Below are 26169 nucleotides of genomic sequence, written 5' to 3' on the forward strand. Positions count from 1 at the left end.
ACAATTTCTACTAAAATGTGTACAAAATTCAAAACTGTGGTCAAGTAGGCCTCCTTCCACGCAATCCCTGCTAAAGGACCAAGTGATTTCATCAGCCAGTTAAGATAATGCATTACTATATTCAAAGATATGCAGGAAAACTTTTGTGTCAAACTCCAATACGAACCTGCATATTACCTTATTAAACTGCGCAATAACTTATATGGCCTGAAACAATGAATTTAAACTTACGTAATATAGGGTAGCCACCTCTTGGGTTAATGTCGCTATGTCATTGAAATTGCCATTGCCAAGTGGCAGCATAAACCCAAATGGTGTTAGAAGTGCAGTAACAAGGCGACTATGATGTTCTCCTAAGGGGTTGTCTAAGGGGAGTCCCAGGTGGCTGTAGAGAACGATCCAGAATCCACATAAACCAGGATGTTGGGGTGGACTCCCTTAATGGAGAATACCTGTGTGTGACTGTTTAATGTGGGTATATGGTGCAAAGATAACCACCACACGATCCTTCAGAGATGAGGATCCAGAACCAGTAGTGTGGAATACACAACTGGATACCCTTCACTACTGCAGCCTTCCTCCACCTTCTCTGCTGCTGTGATGTGTCATCACCTTCCACTAGCTCCACTGCCTGATCACCTTGGAACACATTTTGTCTGGAACCTCCCCCTTTGACCTTAGCACCATGGATGACCCTCCCTGGAGCAAGGGGCCAGATGGCTAAACTCCACATGACATTGCTGTTGGGTTCTCAGGAACTTTCAAGCATCTTCACCTCAACAAGGTGACAATTCTTCAGAGAAGCCAAGTGGTGTTATTCATTAGCTCAAGGCTGGTGGGTGTAGCTGACACCTACTGCTCACCTCTAAACTGCCTGTGAACAGTTTAGCTGTCAACCACATTGGTGGGTCTGGAGCCACAAAAAGACCACACCAAGAATGGCAACTTTCTATCTGTGAACAGTAAGGCAGCACCAGAATGGGATTACCACAAACTAACAGTTTCACTGTCAACACTGTCATTTGTTTTGTATTGCAGAGCTAATGAATTTATTCACCCACCAATGTCCACATGAAATGCAAGGGTTTTATTTCCCGATGTCCCAGACCTATAGATCCTTCAACTGTAATTCAACCCTCCTTCTCCAGTAAGGGTGGTTAATGAATTTACTTTGAACCTTGAAATTTGAAAATTATGTATTAATGAGAGTTGTGGAATGACTAATTAAGAGTCATAAAATGTTTGCCTCTTGCACTTTCCACGTGTTAGTTCTCTGATCTCCAGTTTATTGTCATGCCACTGCTATCAATACTGTAGCAGTAACATGTCCCCAGGTGCCCAAATTGAATCAAGGTTCTGTGTTACATAACAGCAGCCACTCAGATCAGAACGAGGTTTAATATCACAGGTATGGGTCATGAAATTTGTTATTTTACTGCAGTACATTGCAATGCATAACAAGACTAAATTACAGTAAATATATAGAAAAAGAAAATCAAAGTGCACAAAGGGAGAATTCTGAAGTAACAGTCATGGGTTAATTGAACATTTAGAAATCTGATGGAGGAGGGGAGGAACCCATTCCTGAATCCTTGATCCGAAACTCTGTTACTCTGACCTTAGATAGCAAGGTGCACTGGTGAACAGAGCTTGCTGCAAGTAGCAATACATGAAGCTAAACTTTGGCTTAACATACAGAGTAAATATATTAACCTAAGCATGGAATTGTGTTTGTAAGATCTTTCAGTATCTTTCTTTTAAAGAAATTGCTGTAACCATCAATCTCAGCAATAGGTGACAGAATGAAACATTAGCTTCCATATTACTGGAGGTTTAAGATAAAGGATTTCATCTGCAAACACAATATAGGCCCTCCTGTGAAATGGGGTGTAAAGAAAACAGTCAGAGGAAGAGTGATTCACAGTATACCCCAAAGCTATGCATCAGGTGACTGGGCAAACCTTATCCAAGTTAATGACTTTAAAGAGGAGGCAGCAGTTAATAAATATAATAGATTTGAGTAAAATCTGCAAATAATATCCTTCAGAGTATTAATTAAAGCTCTAAAGTTTGTCAGATAGTTCATTTAGTTTCTTCGATAAGTGGAGTTTAACCAATGTGCACTCGCACACAATAGCAGGGCAGGGGAGATCAGCGATCCTAACCAGCTATCCAACTGCGCTGAAGAACCATCAAGACATCTGTCCTCATCCCTATAAAGCTCATTCAGAAAGCAACAAAAGTGCTAACCCCAGTGTAGGCTCCCCCACCCCCTGACAGCTGGTACCATTTCCTTGAAATTAATAAAAGGGCAGAAACGTTATTGTGGGGGGGGGGGGGGGGGGAATCTCAGAAAATAAAAATGAGGTCATCAATCCGAGCTTAATAGGGATCATATACGAGCTTCCAGTAACTATATATTAGAATTCTATATAAATTAAAAAAAAAGCAAGCTTCATTAAAAAAAACATAAAATACACACAGTGGAGGAAAATAGCTGATTAATCCTAGAGATTTTGCTGGCCATGATGCAAGCTTAGCAAGAATTCTCAGCTAAATAGAGCGGCTTGCTTGACAAGGGAGGCTTTCAAAGGCAGTGCTGACGTCAGTCCAGAACAGAGCTGTCGAGAGCTCTGCTGCAGGCAGTTCTGTTACTACGCGGAGAGCCAATCAAATTCCAGAGCACAACCTTTGAACCCAGCTACATCATCACCAGCTTCCTGTACTTCCTAACTACACTATGCAATGCAGTATGTCTGTCTAGTTATGCAGCGTAAAGCAGAGCCATTTTGTCTCTCTGAAGTTGACTGCAGCTGACTAAAAGCTTTCAAAAAGACAGCTATACCATCCTTTTAAACCACTCTTCCCTGCCTCCAACTTTCACATAACAGCCAAATGCACGCACACAAGGTTTCAGCTGGCCATACAAGTTAATTTATTGGTAGAAAACTGGCAGAAACCTCTTGAAGAAATGTTAAAAACATGCTCTTGATAATGATTTCTACCTTCATAAAATGGCTGCCAAATAAACTGACAGGATCCCAGTGTAAAAACATGAAAGCACAACTATTTTGAAACAAAGAGCACCTATCCCCAAGCATACACTGCCCAAACAAAATGAATTTCCATACTGACAATAAAATAACTCATCATATATTACTGTTAACACTTATATTTAAACAAGACTCCTTGAAAACAACCATCTTACACAACAGAAATTAAACATTTTATTGTTGCTCCATAAACCTGACTTCAGTACAATAACAAATGGAAGAATATTCAATTTCCATTTACAACTGGAATCTATGCAAGGAGAGCGGGCATTCCTTTTGTAAGGAATATTTTATTCTATCCCACAAATACACATTCTTCTGTTTTGATTCTCAGCAAATTTCAGGGCAGTTATTTTTTGGGATAAGGCATCTTATTAAATGGTTTGACTGCAAAAAAAACTGGATATTACACTTCATCTTCAAAACCAAAGCACCTAAAATTCAGTTCAAATATTTAGCCATATTGCTTATGGATCCAGTACAATAAATGGATCCACAATAAATCCACGCTCTCCATATACACAAGTGAATTAATATTTCAGAACCTTCCAAAATGCAGCCACTGGTTAGTCAGAATAAGCAAATGGAACATGGAAATTCCAAAACCATACAATAAATACAATTTATAAAACATAAACATTACTCATTAAGCATAAATGGGGGCCATGAAATCCCAAATAATTCCATAATCTATCCGGTGATAAGTTTCTTCTATAGGGGAAACCAGTCAAGTTTATGGAGGTGTGTAGTAAAATTGCCTTCCAAGGCAAGTACGCCACATTTGCTGAAAACATCAATGGCCCAATTATACCCCTAAAGAATCAGGGTGAGAGCTAGATTTTAAATCTGTAATTCCTTGATCAACATCACATTCACCCATAGTCTGAGAGGTTGAGGTGGGGACCAGGTTCAGGATCTGAGATGGGCGAAGGCAAATGATTTAAACCGTGCTCCATTCCAGTGATATTATTGTCACAGAAATGGTAATTCAGTAGCTAAAGCAGCTTGGATGGACTTTGTCTTTGCAACTGTAAAAGATGTGTGCATGGATGGCAGTGGTTAGATTTCTTTAATTACACTATTTTCTGCCTTCTCCCACCACAACCTTAGCAATGGGCAGAAAAGGAGTTCCTTTCTATGAGACAGTGTGCAAACTCAACCATAACCACACATCCTATCCTCTTGCTGCTGAGCTAACAAGAAATCAGCATCAAAACTTTATATATGACTTCACTCACTCTTGTGTCCTCAAACATCTTGTTCTATTAATATTTACATTTAACTTAAGAAATTCAAATGAACCTACCAGCAACTTCCAACATGCAATCTTTACAATGTTGTGCTTCTCTCAATTGTCATTACACAAAGCTCTACGCTTATTTTCCACAAATAGTAATGTAGCTTGGTGTAAGTGTTCAAGAATTTCTTCACTTACCCCAAAGAAGAATGAATAACTTTTATGCTAAGTATTTCAAAAATAGGGAAAACAATTTGGTTATGAGAATGTCTTGAACAATCAAGATACCCTGAGTAATCAATCGCTCATTGCAATAAGTTAGCTGCCCTAATTGGTTTGAATTTAACTTACTTTAACACAACATACCAGCAACCTGCGAATATTTTCTTAAGGCTAGGCACGACACTAGAACCCAAAGTATGTTGTGTAATTTTATTTAGATATTTTAAACAGGCAGCATGTGTAAACATACTCAATCTGCACCTGTTTTGAATGGTAGAATTTGACAAGATACAGAAACCCTGTGACTATATTGATGGCTGTCAGTTTTGGAATACCAGCAACTTTCCCTCAACAGAATGAACAGAGCCATCCATTCCAAACATTGGTCCACTATGAACCAATATTCTCAACAACCACAGTTAAGAAACCATTGTCTGCTCGCAGTTGATCAAATATTTGAAAGTTTCTGAAGCCATCCTAATGAAGGGAACTCAAATTTACAGATGCAGAGCTGGAGGAACTCAGAACATCAGGCAACATCTATAGAGGGAAATGGATAGTCCATGTTTCCAGTTGAGAGCCTATATCAGGACCATCACACCATCCAGATGAATGGATGGCCTGTTTTTCATGGAAGGCACACCAATTTCCACACTGCTGGCAGTTTTCATGACAGAACCAGTAAAACTGAAGTATTTTTCCCCATCTAAAAAGACTGTCCCTCCCAGCCCAGATCAAGGTGGATGGACATTGGTCCTTCATCAACTCAAGAGGACAATGACAAATCCACAAAAGGACTGCATCAACCCCCATGCAAGTGAAGAGCAATTCCTTAAAAGTTAATAGTTTCAAGTGTTCAAGTCACCTTGTGAGTGTGTGGAGTAGGTCCAGAGTGAAACTAGTCCCATGGTATTCCCAAGGGCAATCTTAGCATAGATATTAAACCTCAAGTGACCACCCAAGAGATACAATGACAGTAAAAGTCAAAAATGTCCATGGTGGACATATCTTACGAAAATCCACAAAAAAAACATGTATTCACATGTAAAAGTAAAACACCAAAAGTTCAGATTAATATATTTTTTATATGAAAAACTATTAAATAGTTGACCAAATTGTAAATTATCTACAAATCTCAATCAATATACCTCGAGTGGGTCATACTGATGGAAGGTGGGAAAATGTTCAAAGATCACATTAAAAACAGTAAATGATAAATATTGATTTGCAGCATCTTTTAAAGAATGATTAAATTCTACATCTCAAATGAAAACTAAATCCAATTCAAATCATGTTAATCTATAGCTATGGTAATGTCTAGATAATAATTTTGTTTTAAAGATGCAAATTTACAGCAAAATATTATGCATCCAGCTTAACATCTTTGCTATTATAAGTATCACCTGTAGCCAGGTGTTTGGAAGTCACAATATCCATTGACCTGTTAAAAGTTCAACAATAAATAAAAGTTTCAGTGTCTTTCAAAGAAAAGCTTCAACTTCTTTGAGAAATATCTTTATTTTTGTGGTATAAATTCATCATTTACCCAGTATTGAAAGAAACACACACATATAGATATACAACATGAGCTGTATAAAATATCGCAAAGTAATTAAAACAATTATAAAACTTTTAAGTTTTAAAAGGTATATTCAAGACAATAAAATATTTTCCACAAAGACAAAAGCGTTTTCGTGGCACAGGGCATGGATGCATACTAGGAGAAGCCTAAATATAAAGTATGTACTTTATTATTTCAACACAGGAGTTTGGGATACCAGCTTGGTAAACTTTTCACCAAATTGTAATAAAAATTTACAAAATACCCTAAGACATATAGTGAAATGGTATGGTGGGGATAAAAATATAGACTTAGAAGCAACTTTCCAACTGACACTTCTTAATTTAACTATAAATATGAAAATTTTTTCATTCATGTAACTTTTTGTAGTATATTTACTACAATTTACTTCTATGGGTTTACTATGGACACCAAATCCTCAAATTCTCAAACCCGTCTGCATTGTCAGTAAAATGGTGCATTGCAGCAACAGCAACCACAAGGTCATTTTACTTCAGTAACATAAACGGAAGGAATATATTCGTTGGAATATTATAAAATAAACGATAAAGGAGGATCGACGGCCTTGTAATGTATTTCCATTGCTTAATATAGGCCCAAATGGTATATCATAAGTTGGGGAAACTGCGATCAAAAAAATAGGGTGGGGCTTTTAGGAATCTCAAGGTCATCGATTAAAGATTTGGTCGAAATGGGGAAATTTTGCTTGGGTGATCGAAGGGGAGACAGGCATCGATAACAAGGCAAACGATGTGCAAACCCCCAAAATAACAGGGCACGGAGAGCTGGAGAGGGAGAGAGAGAGACAGACACACGCACATACACTGAGCTCGTACCTGGAAGCATTGCTGTGATCTGAGCCGTCGTCTTCTGTGTTTTTGCCCTGGCTGGACATGGTGGTGGGGCCGGGCGAGTTCGGGGGCTCGGTTTTGTTCTGGGCTACACGTGGATGGGGACTGAGCGAACGCCGCTCTGCTCTGTCAAACTCGCAGCGAGCGAGCAAGTCCACCGGAGTCAGCGACTGCCCGCTGGTCGACTTGCAAAGCCCTGACGCAGCAGCGACATTGTTTAAGCACTCAATACCATTGTCGCACTCCGACAAGCTCTACACAAAAACAGCCCGGTTAAAAATAAAGAAATACAACACAAGAACAGGTACATTCCTTTCAAAGCCACGCTAAGAAACTGACATGCCCGAAACTTAACGCATCAAATAAAAAGTCACCCAAAATCAATCTAGTGAATTTTAACTACGCAATCGCAGGCTTATATTAAATATTTTTTAAAATTAAGACATTTCTATTAAAAATAAACATACCTGTTCCATGTATGGCTGAGGCTCAAGCTAGTTTCTGCACCGTCGACTAAACTTAGCTAAAACGAAACCGATTTCTTTTTCTCTCTCAAAGGCTCCAAAAAGTCGAAGAGTTGAAAAAAATCATGCCTTGTTCTTTTTTCCCTTTTGATCCCGGCGTGTGAAAATATACACAGAAGAAATAAAAGCGCACAAAGTCGCTCAAAAATGGAGGTGCGCCATGTCTGCAAAGCTCAAAAACAACGACATCTGCTTGCCGGAAAAAGGGGGAAAAAAATCACAAACACACACACAGCCAAGAAAAGAAAAAAAAATAAGGGCTTTCTTTTTTTTAAAAAAAAAAGGGGTGCTGGGGCTTTCTGTGCAGCCCCAGGTCTGGAGTGGTTCCTGGCTGCGAGTTTTTGCACAGAAAGGAGGCGCAGTCTGGCTTGCAGTGGTGGAAGTTGGTGAAAAGTTGCATTAGGTGTACTGGAAGTGCAGTGAATATCGCCTAACCACCGCCGCCATAGAGCTTCTTCTCAAGCGCCCGGGCTCCCTTTGATTGACAGCCACGACGCTGCGAAATAATTGCAACATTTTTTTCCCTCCCTCCCCTCCCCGGACTCAGGTGCTGGACCGAAGCTCCAGACCCAGCCCTGCCCCACTCCACACATTCTCACACCCATTGGGGGCACGCATGAAAGACTTGGGACCTATCCTCAACCCCTGGAGGGGGGAGGGAGCCCCCTTTCCTCCTGGGTGGGAGACTCCAAGCAAATCTCTTTTGTCGTTCTTTCCCCCCCCCCCCCTTGTTCTCTCAACAATTAAAATATACCCTTGGTCAGAAAGAAAATAGTTCCTCTCGTGGCCGGAAATGGACTTACAAGGATTTCTTCAGGAAGATAATATGGAGGGGGAAAAAATGGAACTTAAATACAGACGGAGGGAGCAGCTTCCATTTAACTCCAGATCTGGTCACCCCACCCCCACATCTCGTTCTTCAAGGACTGGCATGTATTTGTAACCAATGGCTAAGAATTCTTTTTACCATTGTTTATTAGATAAATAATTTAGACTTTAGTCGTCTTCTGTTTTCTTTTTGAGGCATTTTTTCAAATGTACTTTTTTCACCACTCCCTTCACCACTCCCCAGTTTTTTTTTAAATGAGTATTTCTTGGTTTTCCAGAAGCTTTTGTGATACCAATGATTTGGCATAGATGGAGAGATTTGAAGCAAAGACTTCCAACTGGTTGTCCATTATTTAGCAAGGACCATGAACCACCCAGTAGAGAGCCACTGGGTAGAAGAGTAAAAATAATCTTCATCCTACATGGTGACATATTTAAATCTGACATAGATCAAGTTTCTTGAGCAATGGCATACTGATTCCATTCATGGTGCAAACAGCCCAGTTGACTTAAAAGTAGATTCTCATGTCAGCTGTGGTGTACCTCAAATCTGGTGCAAGCTAAACAGCTAACAGAATCAACTCGGGTAACAACTTTTCTCCTACCATTTATATGGCAAATGAACACCAAACATGGACAATGAGAAAAATGTTGGTCAAAAAAGGAGGAATGAAATCAAAGCAAATCATGGGTTCTCAAAAAAGGCTCTCTCTGAAGACCTGTTTGGATATCTCAAATTTGGTCCATTGTTCCAACTGGCAAGCTTCTTCAATAGAATTTGATAATGTAAGAAAATCAACTGATTCCTGGTCTTCCCAATGTTCATTGAAGACCATCAGATGTTATGATCTGCACTAATGATGTTGGTATTCTGGTAGTGAACAAATTAAAGGACCCCATTTGCTTCATTGGATATATGTTAATTCTTGGGCAAGTTCACCAGGTTCACAGAAACTTCCATGGAAGCACAACTGAATATTCCAAACAAAAACCTCCCAGTCATCAAGATTTCCATTCTTCAACATCTAGACAATTCTTCATGAATGAAAGTTAAAAAGCAACAAATTCCCAATATCTTGAATGCTTCCCATTTATAAATCTCTCTCCAAAAGACTGCTTCAGGGAATGACCAGGAAACATTGATAGGCAAATTCCAAATTGATTTTGGTTAACAGTTCAACAGCACCAAGTCATGAAACAACACAATAAGAAAACCACATTCCTATGACAAATGTTTTCCCAACAATCATAGATAATGAAGCACCTTAGTTTGGCTATAAGTAGCAACAAGTTCTTTACAATTTAGAATACATACCATTTTTAACAGTACTAAACATATTTGAATAGGTAAATCCAGAAAGCAAAACCAAGTAGACAATATTTTCATTTTCCCCCCAAGTTCTAACATTCTGATATCTAAGATTTAATACATCCCAAGCTTAACATGAGGAATCCAGAAAGCAAAACCAAGTAGACACAATATTTTCCTTTTCTTCCCAAGTTCTAACATCATGTCATTCAAGACTTTTGCATCCCAAACTCAACGTGAGGAATATTCTTAAAAAAGCATTTGAAAACTCAACTGAGCTGGTAAGCTCAAGCAGCAAACCAAAGTAATTAGACACATCTTCACCAAAAACCAACTTTTAAACTATTCTCTGCCAAATTCACTGAAAACACCATTCCAAAAGCCATTGGGCATTGCTTTAACCTTCATAAGCATCTTTGCGCAGCATAATATTCCAACAAACGACATTATCAATTTCTGAGTGCATTACATGCTCTGTATTTCAAAACAAAAATAATGTCCTTCATTGGCCAGTTTCAAATGCCATAAAGTTGTGAAATATACCATACAACTATTCCTTTTCAGGTATTAATGACAAGTTTTGTTCTTTTTCTTCTTCCATCCTTCTGATGATGCTCATTTCATTTCCCCCAAGTTTAACCTGCTCCACTAGCACCAATTTGTTCCACAATGTGCCCCTGCACTCAGTAATAAAATGTTCTCAAAATCTAATCTAACAATAAACCACTCAGTCCTTGTGTCTTTTCTGCCTGTCAATAATACCAGAGGGGATCTTTTACCCTAGCTTCACTTTTCTTATTAAATGTTTTATCTGTTCATTCCTCCACCATCTAAAAACCCAATCTGGTTGCCTTTGATACACTGAGCAACTGAGCCACCAAAGCCTCTGGAAGTGTATTCCAAAATTTAACCCATTATTTCCACACAAGGTAAATGGATTCCCCAGATTTAGACAAGGTTTGGCCTCATTTGTTGTAAAAGTGCAAATAGCTTAACATTTATTATGCTCCTTCCATAGTAATTCAGTTAACTCTCCATCCTCAATACTTATTTCAAAGGCAATAATGCTTAATTCCCTTTAACCTATCACAAATGAGTGGTGGTACCTCTGCAAATTGAACCCTTTGAAATTGTACATAGCCCTAAAAGTTTACATAATTTAATAAGTTCTCCACATGCTATACTTAAAGCATTAAGACAATATGAATCTTTGTAAGCAAAAAATGTTCACTGTTTCATAAACTATGGCTCAGCTTGCTCTCAAACATACAAATGTAGGTATAATCCACAAAGGGAAGATACAGAGGCATTGTAGCTTCCAAATGGATTCCTAAATCAACACTCAAGAAGGGATACAAAAAAAATCACTCTGGTAAACAATAAGGTTTTCACTCTCAAAATGCAGACTTGCTCCCTGATCCAAAGATATTAATTCCCATATTCATATCACTGCAAGCAAGCAATTCCATAGCATCTCAGTGCACAAATAACCAAGGATTTCACATCAATAACAGGTAATATGCACAAAAATGTATACATATATACATAAATATGAAAAAGGCTTCAGGCAACACGGCAACTCCAATGAAAAAAATAATCAAATAATCTTCCCTTTCAATGATCACACATCCATAATCTCAAAACAGAAATTAAGCAGGATTCTCATGATAATTTCAGACACTTTCAATTCTACATGCAAGGTTTTCATTGCAAGAAAAAAACTTTACATTTTGTTCTCAGCATTTGCCAGCACGTGCTAAAGATCAAAGATCTAAATATAAACAAGAATTGATCCAAGATTAACAACTGAAAAATATAAACCAAAAGACCACCAAAATCAGTCAGGATGCCAACTATTTCCCAGAACAATCCAATAAATTTTAACTTTCATCTGCAAGGATCTCTTGAACTCTATTTCAACAGCACACCAAAGGTACAGACCCATCTCCCCCAAAGTAATTTCTCTGCTACAACCTTACCATCAACCATGTTTATGGGCGAGTGAGGGATAGGGAGTAAGAAACAGGAAGTAACTAATTTTCAACATCATCTGACCATCTAGGATGTAATTAGGCAAAATGACAGAAAAAGTTTGTTATATACTTTCAAAAGTCTGATGAAAATAGGAATGATGAAACTTTTCATTCATATTCACCGAGGGGAAAAGGTCAATGTACATAACTCCACTGGCTATTCTAACCCATCGATTCTTCCTGCACTAGTGTCTTAAATGAAAATAGGAGAAACGTAATTTAGTACAAGAACAAAATACACAACTAATTAATGTTTAAATAAAACTGGTTTATTTTTAAAAAACAACGCACTATACATAAATATAGTCAAATTATATTAAAGCAAAATACAACTTTTGCAGTCTAAAATACTCAACATCATGGACCTTCTGTTAATTATAAATGATAATTAAAGCATTGCTTTATAACAGCATATTGGGCAAAACTGGTCAATTCAAATCAGTGCAATATAAAAATGTTCTTTTCCTCAATGGACTGTGATGCATCAATTATTTCAGTTTGCAATAACTTTGACAATCATTTCTCTTGATTTCTTGCAGGGGATTACGTCTCGGTCTACAGCTGCACAAGGCAATGCAGGCCAACAGCCCTGCTATTGGATCAGTCTATCATTTCCCAAGTGACAAAGCATTCGATAGTCCACTTCCTTTATGTCCAAACAAGTCAAAGACAAAGTAGGCGCCATCTTGGTGCTATACTGGTGATCTCCACATTTCAATATCCTCACTTGAAGGGATTCTTTTTGAGAGAGAGAAAATCTTTATGTTCATATGATATTGGCAATACAGGGAAAACACTTTCAAAATTATTACAACACATAGATGACACCACATTCCAATTAAAGAGCAAATTCCATATTTTTGTGGTGTAAGATTAAATTTTATAGTCTGATGAATCCCTATTTTGTAATTATCAGATCCAAAGGGCAGTTTTCTTTCCATCATTCCAAAATATTCAAGCATCTTACCTTTTACAGTAAAAGCATCTTATTTTCCACTTTTTAATCCATAATTTCAATATGTTAATGTACATGCTTTACAATATTTAATTTAATTACTAGTCAACCAAATACTGTAAACCCTTCATAGTTAAGATAGATGTACAAAAATACAAAACCAATGATTGCATACTGTAACATCTTAATTTTTCTAATCATAGTACAAACATCAATGAATTTACGAATCAAATATTTTTTTAAAAATAACTTTGCGGTCATTACTGCAACCACATCAAAACAAATTTGAACCCAATCTCATCTTAAACCAATTGTTCTGTGTCAAATCAGAAATCTCAACATAAAAGTATTGGTAGAGTTCAAATCCCAGTTCTTTAAATTCACCTGCTCAGAATTTATCCGCAACTGAGCAAAACTTAAGAACTTCTGATGTACATGTAAATGATAATTTGTAAACTTTGGATGTAGTGAAAGGTGATTGATTAGATTTTGCGACGCCCAATAGTTAGAAGTCCCGATCTGCCAACACCTTAATGCACTGCCCAGAATAACATTCAGATATTGATACAATTCTACCATATTACAAAGTGCATTTTTGCAGCATTTAGTAAAGACTCCATTTTACTTTGGGAGGGAGGGGGTCAAGATAGGAATGAAACAAGACACAGCAAGGAGGGAAGGCATCCTCTAATTTTCATTCCAAACCAAGATGAGCATTCCTTGGATTTCTGCCAAAGCTTCTCTATTACCAACAGTAAATGGGGCATCATTTATTTGGGGCAACACTTAAAGAATAAAAACTAAACTAGAAAATAGCTGGGATTCACTTCATTTATTTGGGACACTATGCTACTTAATTGGGCCATGAGGCTACTGGTGAACAGGTTTGAACTGGAATCAGTCGCGCGCACTTGTATGGCTGTTAAATGCTACACCATGCTTAGGGTGAACAGTTTAGAGTCAGTTGCATGTGTTGGCGTTCAAAAAGCAGTGACTTTGGGATATTTATCATTTCCATTCTCCTTATTCTTAAATTGTAACCTTGTGGCCATTGATGACATCCTTCCTTCAACTAATCTGACCAGCCCTATTGACATTTTGCAGGTTTCTATGTGATCTTCTCACAAACATCTACACTCTCGTGAATACAAAGCTAACTGATCTAATCTCTTCATAATCAGTCCTGCCATCTCAGGAATTAATTGACTAAGCCTTCACTGAACCTGCTCCACTGGAAGAATATACTCTCAGATAAGGAAACCAAAACTGCACAATCTTCAAGGTGCAGTTATCATCAAGGTCCTGTACAACTGTAGCAAGACATCCCTACTCCTATATTTTGATCTTCACTATTAAGGACTTAATTTCTGCTTCAACTGCAAGACTACCTTCACCAAATGATGCACAAAGTCACCAAGGTCGTGTTGTGCCTCTCTTTTCTCCAATCTACCACTATTCAGATAATATACCTTCCTGTTATTACCAAAGTAGATAAGATCAGATTTATCCTACATCTTCCACATATCTGTTCACTTCCTAAACCAGTCCAAACCAACCTGGACTTTAATGCACTCTCCTTCCCAACTCTGCAGTTTGCAAACTTTGGAGGTACAACGTTTAAATCCCTCATCCAAATCAATCAAATATCCCGTGAGTCTCTTGGGTTCCAGCTGAAGGACCTAGTTACTCCTACTCTTTGCCTCCCGTCAGATTTGACTTTGTCAAATAATTCTCAATAAATTAAAACAATTTCATCAATTCATGTGCAATAATTATTCCATTTAAAATATATACAGTTCTTTATGGTGACAAAGCAATAACTCAAAAAGTTTAACGAAACCTAAAAGCACTACATTTTTTTTTTGAAACTTATGATTTTTAAAGAGGTTCCATTCAATAAATCAACTGTAGACTCCTGGAGAAAGGTGTCAAGTCAATGGGCACAAATGAGAAATTCCACAGTAGTCAAAGTATTAGGTCCCTTTTGCCAATTCTAACAAAGTCAACCCTTTTAATTTACAAATTATTAAAGATTATTGGGAGTCTGCAAGAAGGACTGAGAAAATACTGAATTACAGATTTTCGCGACTCCTGCCTTTGGACTTCATGACGCGGATTACTAATCACTGTCAAAACCACCACCAAAATAGCATTGCTGCTGCCTCAACAGCTACTAAACAAGTTCCATCTACAGCTTCCACTGCCATTCTTCACCAATTAGCATTTCAAAAAGTCTACAATACTTTATAATGCATCTGAATCTAAGAGTAGACAACACTGATCAAAAGATGGATTAATATTGATACAAGATTCAATTCCATATGGCTTGTAATACTACAGACTTAACCTTTGAAGCACCCTTTGACCACGTACTCGTTGCATACATAATCAAGAAATTCATGGCACTGGAGGAGATTTAGCCCACAACGCAAGTCCTTGATGGTCAACTAAGGTATGGAAGCTAATGTCACATTCAATTTGCATCTTTTAGGTCACAGCACTTGTTAGACAATAACTATAGGAGCCGAATTAGACCATTGAGTCTGCTCCATCACTCCATTATGGCTGATTTATTAATCCTCAAAAAGAGTCCAAGTTCACCCAAGTACTTTCTCAGCTCCACTTTAACACAAAGAGTGGTTCAAAACAGCACCACACTTTGGAAGGAAACATTTCCCCTCAAATTTAAATCTTCTGATAAATTACCATCTACACGTGCCACTAACTATTGATCTTTCTGCCAAACGAATAGGTTCTTTTTGTTCAATCTAATCTTCTCCATTTTCCACACTTCAAATAATCTTCCCTCATCCTCCTTTGTTCTTAAAAAACACAACCCATAGAATGGCTATTTTTTTCCTAATTAAATCTCTCCAGACTTAGCAGCAGTCAGGTAAATAACTTCTGAATTCCCTCTGCAACCATCACATTTTCTCACAACCAAATAGAAGCATCTTCCTAACTCCAGGTCCCAACTTGGACCTTGTGTTAGCCTCAGCCATCTTACTTGGCCACTCTACTCCCAAATGTGGAAAGGACCAATAAACTGAAGAGTAGCGTCTCACTCAGAGGGCTGTGGCAATTGAAATTTGATGGGTAACACTTCTTCCATAAATTCCACTCCCATTTCTTATTTACCATTTACTTTCTTCTCGTGTACCGAGAAAGTACTTGTGTGATTCTCAGTACGCACAAGATTAACTTTTTAAAATAGATTTTATTCCCCCCCAAAGGTGAGGGCAAAGGAATGGAATACATTTTAAAGAAAATGAAGGAATTTAGCAGAATAGAACAGCAATTGGGGGCAAGTTAAAGGAGATGAGTGGGGCAAGCTTTTTATTTTTATGGACTGGTGGGTGCCTGGAATGCATTGCCTGGGGAGATGGTAGAGGCAGATCAACTAGGGATTTTTAAGGGACATGAATGTGCGGGAAATGGAAGGATATGGACATTGTGTAGACACAAGGGATTAATTTAGTTGGCCACTTGATTACTAATTTAATTGGTTCAGTACAACATTGTTGGCTGAAGGGCCTGTTCCTGTGCAGTGTTGTTCTATATTCTAAGCCATGAGTTTAGCTGGTTTTCAGTACTTTAATAAGACTGTAGAGTTACATTAGGATAGGAAATTACCATTTGGAAGGCAGTGACAAGAATGAGATGAATTCCATGAAAGAGAAGAGAGAAAGTTGAAAGTTTTATAATTATGAATTTTTATTAAATTAAAAAGCTTTCCAAGTAGTCAGTGCCAAATGCCCATTTTTAAAAAAAGACCTTAGATATCCCTAAAAAACAATCTTACTGGATCACAGTTGGGACACAAATTTCTTTGTGACAAAGAACAGGCAAGGACCATCGTTCCTTTATAGGAAAAATTGAATAGAGAAAACTACAACAAAGAAAAATATCCCTAATGGGAGCATCACTTTCAACCCGGTCAAGATAGATTATTTGTATACGGTCCTATAGTTATAGACCATTATTAGAAGGTATTGTACTCAGTACACATAACTACAAAAGACTCTAAACAATGCTATGTTAAAGGAACTGATCATATACCACTGCAAAAACACCATGAAATCGTGTTAAGTTTCACACAAGTTTAATGCTCACCATTGAATTTGTTTCTGTGCAATGATTTCCTTATGACACGGTTTTAGAGAGAAACTAATTCCAAGCATTAAAAATACTGTAATACAACACTTACAATGCAATATCATGTCTCGGTCACCATCTATGCAAATTAATGAAACCACAACTTGAACAATTGTGACAATAAAATGAGCAACAATCTTGTTGCACATGACAAACAAAATAGAACAGTGAAATTGAGGTGGATTGTGAACAAAGAGAATACAACTAGTAAAGACAGGCCACAGAGCCCTTACATTAAGATCATGGCTGATCCTGTATTCCATCCCACCAAGTTCCCATATATCCCTCAATTCTCTCAGTGGGCAAAATCCTATCAATCCCAATGTTGAATATATTTGATATCTGCTCATCCACAATCCTCTTGAGGTAGAGAATTAATAAAAAAAACACTTAGGTCAGCATCAATAGTTAATCTCAAAACAAAAGATTTTCCTAGCATCTACCTTGGCAACTGCTTCCAGAATCTTGTACCTCTGTGAGATCACTTCTCATTCTTCTGAAGTCCAGGGAATACCAATTAATTCATCTTTGCTCATAAAGCAAATGCTTATCTCAGAGTGAATCTAGCCAATCTACTCTGAGCTAATTGAAAGGATAGGCTTAAGGTAAGGAAGCAAAAAGTGCAGTGTACTCTAAACCCCTGTACAATCTCAGCAAAACTCGCTTACTTTTGTCCTCCAACTCTCTTGCAATCAAGAACAACATATTTGTCTTCCAAATTGCTTGTGGCATCTTCACCTTTACTTTTTCTATTTCATGAACCACCACACCAAGATCCATCTGCCCCCTAGCCTTGAGAGATGCTCAACATTCATAATGGATGCTTTTCCAATTCTATCTATCAAAAAGAACAACATCTTATTTTCCATATTGTGCTCCATCTGCCACCATTGTGGTCACCTGCTTAATACCACTCTGAAGAACATTTCTGACTTCCTCACAGCACACTACACCTTCAAGCTTTACATCATTGGTCATATTGGATATAGTATACTCAATATCTTTATGTCCAAGACATTAACAAATTGTGAATAGCTGTGGGACAGCATTGGTAGCAATCTAGCAAACTGTAGGACTCACTTATTCCCATTCTTTGCTTTGTACCCTTCGACCAATGGAAATAAAAGGGAAAAAAACACAAATATAAACACAAAGAGGTGAGAATGACAAATTTTATGTATTATCTGCCTCTGTGCCGAAATCCAAGTCACACTGAGGACCACCCCAGTTAGGAAGATGGAAATAGGTCTCCACGCATAGCTCAAATATTTAGGAGAAATGCCAGGACCAATTTATGACTACTGACCCTTAAGTGCAATTCCAACCTAGTCTGGTGATGGAAATCAAGGAGGCAATGTCTGAGGAAGTGTACGCTTCTTCACTCAGAAGGTGCTGTGAGTGTGGAATGAGGTGCCAGTGGGAGTGGTGGAAGCAAGGTAGACTTCAAAAGTTAAAAGAAATTTGTACAAGTACATGGATGGAGGTCTGTAGCCCTGGTGCAGGTTGACAGGCCAAGGCAGACTAACAGTTCGGCACAGACTGAATGGGCCAAAGGGCACGCTTCTGCATTGTAGTATTTTACAACTGACATCTGAGGAATGACAGAGCAACTGACAAATTTTAACAAAAATAAGATGCTGCTATGCCAATCTCCAAATCTATCTCTGAAAACGGCACTGCTCACATCTTTGGAAATGGTGTTTTTAAAAAGAGGCTAAAAGAACTGAGATATGGGATGAACTCTGCTTTGTTCTACAAATATCAATTAAGATGATGAAAATTATAAAACCTTAACCACATTTGGAAATGGGAAAGCAAATCCAATACAAGGTAGCATTAGCATGCTTGGCTATCTTCCACTTCAGAGTCAAACTGTGACTAGAGAACTCAAGAGCATTGAGGAAAGTGAGTAAGAAAAAGACCATGCAGATAAGCAGTGCCATCAACAAGTACACAACCAATAAGGACTTGTGTAGCAACCTTCAGCAGAGAATCTCAATGTTTATTTTAATAAAGATTAAAGAATTAAGGCAAATGTGATACCAAGCATTCTCCTTCAAAATCTTGTTTCAATTGCTCAAGTGCAACCAATGCAGCTGAACAACATGAACAAATTAGAGAAGAGTTGGAAATCACTAGAACAAGCTACCACTAGAAGAAAGAAGAATTGCAACCAAAAGAACTGTGCCTTCATGCTTGCACGATAAACAGACAACAGGAAAGGATACACCAAACTGCACTAACCACAATGTTGGCAATAAATTTTTCACTCAACACCAACATATGACAAAGAGACAAACAAGATGAACACACACAGTAACTTGCCAAAGATTAATTCTGGGACAAAAAGGGTAAAGGAAAGATATTGAGCAATAAAAATGAGATTTTTTTTCCTTTTTCACACTGCAGTTAATCATGAGCCCAGGTATCTCCCATTGAGCCTTGTTCTCTAATTTAACCAGTGATTTTAGCATAGTGAAATATCACGTAGTGCATTGTTAAGTGGAAATCTCAGTTCACTGTGAAGCAATACGTTTTGGAAAGGAGATTGAGAATATCTTTAATATGATTTGTGATATTGAAGAGGAGATCCAGAGATAATCATGAACAGATCTTAGGGGAAAAAAGTTGTTCAAAAAACATATTAAGCACCAAAGTGGCTAGTTATCAGTAATGTTGAAGCTATCCTCTACGTGGAAAAGATCTCACTTAAGGCACCTGAAAGAGTTGTGAACCAGGGCACCCATGCATCCAAATAAAAAGGACCAATTGAGTTGTAGGGAAAGGTTGGCCAGGCTAGGTCTTTATTGGAATATAGGAGAAAGAGGAGGTAGCCTTCCCAAAATGTTTAAAATTATGAGAGCCTTATATAAGGTAGCAGTCTTCTCGCCAGAGTAGAGAGTCTAAAGTCAGAGGGCATGGTTTGGATGAGAGGGGAAAGTTTTAAAAGGGATCTGATGGGCAACTTTTTCCATGCAGAGGGTTGTGAGTATATGGAGCAAGCTGCCTGAAGGGGTTGAGGCAGGTACTTGGATAGGTACATGCAGGGGCGAGGCTCAGAAGGAATTTTGACTAGATGGTTGGGGCACTGTTTTCAGCATGGACCCATTGGGCCAAAGGGCCTGTATCCATGTTGTATGACAGTGACTAGGTCCCAGTGCAGAGACCTCATACAAACTACTCAATTGATAATCCAGAATCCAAATAAGGAGGCACTGAAGCATTGGAGGGGCTACCTCTTAAAGGAATTATAAGCTAAGCCTATTTGTTCTCCGCAAGGTGGACATATAAAGTATTTTAAAACCCACTAGTTTATACCTCAGGAACAGATCAAGTGCCTTGTTGGGCTTGCACTCAAGGCAGCTGTCACATTTCCTACTTTACAATAGTGGCTATTGTTTATTACCTCATTGACTATAAAGTAAATTAGAACTAGAGGTCATGAACACCACTAAATTATTACCATCTTCAAGTTACAGGGGGGAAAAAAAACAGACCATCTAGTATGACACAAATGTTTGCAGAACGTTAAAGGGCCAAAGCTATTTGCTATTAGTGCAAGGGAAAAGGGGAAGTTCCAAACTAGAAATTACAATCATCCTATCAAATTCTGATTGTTTTTCAAACTCAGAAACAGAGACACACCTATACAGTGTCACCAACTGCTGCATTAACAAAGGTTTTGTCCTTTAAACCTGAAATGGCTGATTTGGATGAAATGCTTAAGATCATGTGGTGCTACTTGAAAATAAGGGACCCTACAGATACAATCCAGCCAACACTATGCAAATCAACACCATCAGGTTTGTCATTGCTACTGTCAATAACTTGCTATGTTCACAATGATTAATGTTTTAACATTACATTGCAAAGATAACTGATTGCACATGAAGATTTAAGACATTCTATAAATACAAATGTGGTTTCTGTCAAAGATGTTAACTATACAACTTAAAGGAAAAATGTGAGGATCACATAAATAAGGTACAAGAATAAACACAAAAATCACAAATTAGATCCTGGAGAAAAGCTGTGATGGATATTCACTACCCAAGGCCAGGGGGTCTTTTTTTGCCAAGCTTAGCTTTCTAAACACTAGCAGCCGACACTTCTTAAAAAAAAATCAAGGTATTGTTTATATTGGTTAAATTTCCAACCAATATTCTTTGTTTAGCTGCCTATTGTAAACAGGAGCCAGTTTTCAATTCCTAATGTAAATTGCAAGCAATACTCAATTTGAAGCTAAAAAGACAGTGAGTACCCGGGCCTGAGTCAGTGGTGGAGGCAGATACATTAGTAACAGACTACTAGACAGGTATATGGAGGAATTTAAGGTGGGGGGGGGGGGGGGTTATATGGGAGGCAGGGATTAAGGGTCAGCACAACATTGTGGGCCGAAGGGCCTGTACTGTGCTGTATTGTTCTATGTTCTAACTGATGAAGAGGTGCAGTAAAAGACAATGGGTATGTTAATTCGACTTGTTTCAAACTCAATAACGCTGGCTAAATTGTTTAGTTCAAAGAAGCTTACAAACCAGATTAATATTATCACTTAGCATATCAAACAGCTGATCAGTTTACAGCATTAACTGTGGGTACCCGAGATCTCTATCTCCAGAAACTTTTAGATATTTGCGTTAAAAGGTATCTGGAAAAAAAAAACCACGCGCATGAAGTCACCCAAGCGGCAGGAAAACAGTATAAATGCAGAGAGCAGTCCAGACTTTTTAAAGAATGGTCCAGGAACATTAAGAAGAATGACAGAAACATGGGGCAAATTAGAATCCATTCCTCTGCCTTCGATTCCTGCGAGAAATGAATCGTTTGTCTGCAGCTCATGGATATGTCTTTTTAGCTTCGAGGAATTGTACCTGTGTTTTGGAAATCCTTTGTATTTCAAAATTAGTTTGTAATTTGGAAGTCTGTTATAAGTTAAGGATCCTTACTTTAGATATGCTTTAAGAACGGTGTTTAAATTTAAACACATCACTAAAAGTAAATGAACTGTGTTTAAACTACTTTGGTAGCCGGAAGCATCTCCTCCTTGGTAGGGAGGGGGGGGGGGGACCCAAATAGTGCACATTGGCAGTTAAATTCAGTGTGGAGAGTAAACAGAGAAGTGAACTCATCTTTGAAGATTGGGTAGATGCAGTATAACCTCCCTTGAGTGAGGGCATGCACAGCCATCTAGATCAGACGGGGCTTGAGGCCTTCGAGGTTGCCTCCTATATTAAGGTTTCCACAATTCTATCAAAGGGATGGCAAGAAACCTGTACTTACCCTACTTTCTATGCCATTTGCCAAGAGCAGTGATTTTCCCTTCTCGGAAAAACACCCAGCCACATCACTGGATGACTCTTTGGACTGCACTCCCATATTTTCAGCTCAGCAAAGAATATTCAAATACTAGGTTTCCACTACACCAACACATGCTAACTTTGGGCGGGGTGAGAAAGATATCTGTTCATTATGTCTGCAGTCAGTCTTCCAATGAAACATTCTGAGGTCAACTTGTACAATATTCATAACTTAAACCTTGGGCCTCTGCTACAGCCTGGTAAAAGATACTTCTTTCTAAGATGTCAATATTGGCCCAATCGTACTACATTTCCCACAGAAGCAGATTGTTAAGGATCCTGGAGCCGCTTTTAAGTCCAGAGGACACAAATTATTAGAACAATCTGCACTGATGTGCCACAATCAGTGCTGTAAACTGTTGCTAGGCCTAAAATACAACTCAGAGCCAATGATGGGTGATCTAAAGTTTAGAGTGTATGTAAATAAAAATGCAAAATCTGAGGATTTAGAAAAAGAATACTGGAGACATGAGAATTGATGGCCTAAATTCAGTGTCACCAACTGTGGTGCAAAAATAGTGAGACATGTCACAAGAAAAAAAGTTAGAGGAATGCAGAGATCTCAGAGCTGTGGAATTGTAAGAGATTAAAATAAGAGGGATGAAGGCAGGGAGGTTAAAAAATGTCATTTTGAAACTTTGAAGAAACAATTAGAGTAGGTCAGCAAATACAGGGGAATTACAATTTAGAAGAACCTTGTATGATATTTGGACAGGAGTTCAATTTTAAATAAAGGAGAATAACCAGAATACGAAAACAGTTGCATCTGGAAACAATGGGAACAAGGAGAGATTCAGCTGCACATAGAATGAGGCTGAAGTAGACAATATTCTGGTGGTGGTGGTTGAGAGACTTTATGCTATAGAGAAACATTGCATCAGATATCCCTTGGTGGCAAACAAGTTCAGCCAAAGGCAGGGAATGGAGTCAGCACTGAAAAAAAAATTGTAATATTGCATGCAAGTTGTGGGCATGCTAAATTGGTGCTGGAAGCAGGGAGACACATCTGAGCAACCCCAGCACATCCTTGGAATGTGATGGTCATTGTTGTTAACGATGCATTTCACTGTTTTTCAACGTACATGTGACAAAGCCAATACGCAGTCTTTTAATCTTTAAAACGGGAACCCAAGACAATGGCTTCATTTTAAGCAAGGTTTAAGTAGATGGAACTTTGGCTGATTTTAGGCAAGATCACACATAGCAGTTTGACATTATGGAGCCAGAAGAACAATTCAGAAAAATGTGGTGAGGGAATGCAGGGTACCAGCATAATGTGGAATATGATGTCCACCTTGTTCAAACAATATTACTGAGGGTAGCACATTATAAATAAAATACATGTAATGGTGTGGTGGAAAGAAGCCACTGTAGGAGATTCTGTGACTGTGACTGGGTAGGCTAAAATAAAAACAGGCAAAGGCAGTCCAACCCTGACAGCCAACCAAAATGTAAACAAAAAATCAAAGGTTGCAGACATTTCAAGAATAACCACAGACTGTGCACGTGTATTATTTGAGTTTGATGAAGATTACTATAGAATCTAGTGGGAGGGGGGAGAATTGTCTCTATCAAAGGAGGTGTAAAGCACTCCTTCCCTCCGCTAGCCTGCAGGTCTTCCTTGGGCAAGGTATAGCACTTGCTTAGCCACCACAACTTCACCCGCTCCCCCCAACTGATCAGGGTCAAGTGCAGCCATGGGAGCAGGTGGCAAATGGTCATACAAGTAGTTGGTGCATATCACAAATCCTGGTGATGTGACCACTGATGCCAGGCAATCTCTGAAGAGTATCAATAATGGCTGGTGTCACCCATCTTGTAAAGACACCGCCTAGAAGGCAATGGCAAACCACTTTTATGGAAAACTGTGCCAAGAATAAGCACGATCATGGAAAGACCATTATGGCCTATGTCATACGGCACAGCACATAGTGACGACGACTATGAACAATTTGTGAGGTGATAGTTCTGTGCAGTTCTGACAGTATCAAGAGAGGAGATTTTTTTTTGAAATGAAGCTAAAAGAATTCATCATCTGACTTGTGGTTTTTAGATTAAGTAGTTGCAGGGAATCAGGTGGCGAATTATTCACTGTAGATTACACAACCACAGTGTCTAAAGTGTCAGCCTATTCATTGCAAAATAAAGATTTTGGCAGAAGATTTAGCAAAGGCATTAGTCACGAGCATTGTTGGCTACATGACTTATTGAAGATAGTCACTGTTTGTTACTTGTGTGTCTCCCGTTTCTAGCTACCAAACACACAAGCCTCATTTTACTCCGGTCAATTTCTGACTACTCTTTGGTGGACGGTGAGCCACTTGGCGAAAGTAGGGCCTCCTTTACAAAGGTGAATTCATTTCAAAAGTAATTAAATGATATGTTGCACTTTGGCATGCCCACAACTCTCAAAACATGACTAATTCTGCAGATTATGTTCTGGGGTGGAGTAAGAAAAATATCTTCCACTGAACTAACCAAAGTCATTTAAATCTCCAACAGGGTGTTAAAAACTTCCACACCCAAGAGTAAAACATTAAGACAGGGCAAAGTACAAAGTAAATTATCAAAGTACATATATGTCACCATATAGAACTCTGAGATTCATTTTCTTGAGGGCATCCTCAACAAATTTATAGAACAGTAACAACCACAGAATCAATGGACAACTGCCAAACTAGGGCTTTCAACCAGAGTGAAAAGACAACAAGCTGTGCAAATGCTAAGAAACAAAACTAAATAAATAAGCAATAATATTGAGAAGATGAGATGAAGAGTCCTTGAAAGTGAGCCCAGTAGTTGTGGAAACATTTCAATTGATGGGGCAAGTGAAGTTGAGTGAAGTTATCACCTTTGGTTCAAGAGTCTGATGAATGAAGGACAGTAAGCGTTCATGAACTTGGTGGTGTAAGTCTCGAGTCCTTGTATCTTCTTCCTGATGGCAGCAGTGAGAAGACAGCACATCTCACTGGTGTCACAAACATCAACTTAATCAAAGATTCTGACTTGAGTATTATGTGATAGGCAACATTGCTGTCCCATCAGCATATAACCATCTTCAATAAGGATGGGTCTAAACAACTCACCTTGGTACTGAAAGTAATACATTTGCCAAATCTCCCACCTGCGATGTCATGACTATCATCAGTGACAGAAAACTTTAGATTTAGGAACAAATATGATATGGCTAAAAGTTCAAGTCAGACCCATGTGTTCTCAGCACCTGGAAAATCAAGTCATGACTACTGTCTAATCAATAACATGAAAAGCCAAAAAAAAATTAAAAAAATAATCACACAAGATGGCAGCAGATTCTGCCATTACAGATTTTGTACCCCAATTGTGATCAAGGAAATTATTACCAGTACATTACAATCTATTTGCGTCACACAACAGGAGATTATATTGGCAATTGAAATTATGACTCACTTGTATAGCTAACTCAAAATAGCAAATTCACTAAATGCTTCTCTTGAAAGAAATAGGAAAAATATCCAATTAACAACTAATTATTAAGAAACAAGATTTGGAATTCTCAGTTAACTCATTTAATCTATGAGCAAGAATTGAATAAAAACTGATTGCAGTGCATGCAGAGAAGTTTTCACCAACTCATGCACAGACAGAAGTGCCTTCAAATATGTTAGCTTGTGGAAAAGTTAACAAATGACAGTGTGATTGTGGAACAAGTTGCAACATTTAGGAGAAGTTTGGAATGGTATGTAGATGGGAGTGGTTTGGAGGACTATTTTCTATGTGCACGTATGGGACTAGGCAGATTAATAGTTTGGCACGGACCAGATGGGTCGACGGACCTGGTTCTACGTTGCTTATTTATTTAGAGTTACGGCACGGAAAAGACCCTTCCAGCCCAATGAGCTCTGCCACCCAGCAACCCACCCACGGAACCCGAGCCTAATCACAGAACAGTTTACAATGACCAATTAGCCTACTAACTGGCAAATCTTTGGACTGGGGGAGGGAAACCCACACAGTCCATGGGGAGAACATACAAACTCCTTAAAGATGGCACCAGAATTGAACTCCAAGCACTGACGCCCCA

The 26169-nt window shown here is 38.4% G+C and overlaps 2 protein-coding genes across 5 annotated transcripts in view; both read right to left on the bottom strand.

The window, feature by feature from the left end:
- Positions 1–7928, bottom strand: part of chd2 (chromodomain helicase DNA binding protein 2) — a 122837-nt gene extending 114909 nt beyond the window's left edge. For 2 of the 4 annotated variants that reach the window (XM_073032568.1, XM_073032567.1), the window contains exons 1-2: positions 7413–7928; positions 6931–7199 (exon numbers count right to left, since the gene is read on the bottom strand). In XM_073032568.1, coding sequence (XP_072888669.1) covers positions 6931–7199; positions 7413–7421 — 278 coding nt within the window. In that variant the 5' untranslated portion in view covers positions 7422–7928. The remainder of the gene's footprint in view (positions 1–6930; positions 7200–7412) is intronic. The other 2 variants (XM_073032570.1, XM_073032569.1) reach the window with 1 other exon arrangement.
- A 3964-nt stretch (positions 7929–11892) lies between these two features.
- The window catches only part of ctc1 (CTS telomere maintenance complex component 1), a 76247-nt gene continuing 61970 nt past the window's right edge, over positions 11893–26169 (bottom strand). The window contains exon 24 of the mRNA XM_073032572.1: positions 11893–12377. Coding sequence (XP_072888673.1) covers positions 12232–12377 — 146 coding nt within the window. The 3' untranslated portion in view covers positions 11893–12231. The remainder of the gene's footprint in view (positions 12378–26169) is intronic.

The sequence above is a fragment of the Hemitrygon akajei genome, chromosome 30, assembly GCF_048418815.1.
Source record: "Hemitrygon akajei chromosome 30, sHemAka1.3, whole genome shotgun sequence".
NCBI classification, from domain to species: domain Eukaryota; kingdom Metazoa; phylum Chordata; class Chondrichthyes; order Myliobatiformes; family Dasyatidae; genus Hemitrygon; species Hemitrygon akajei.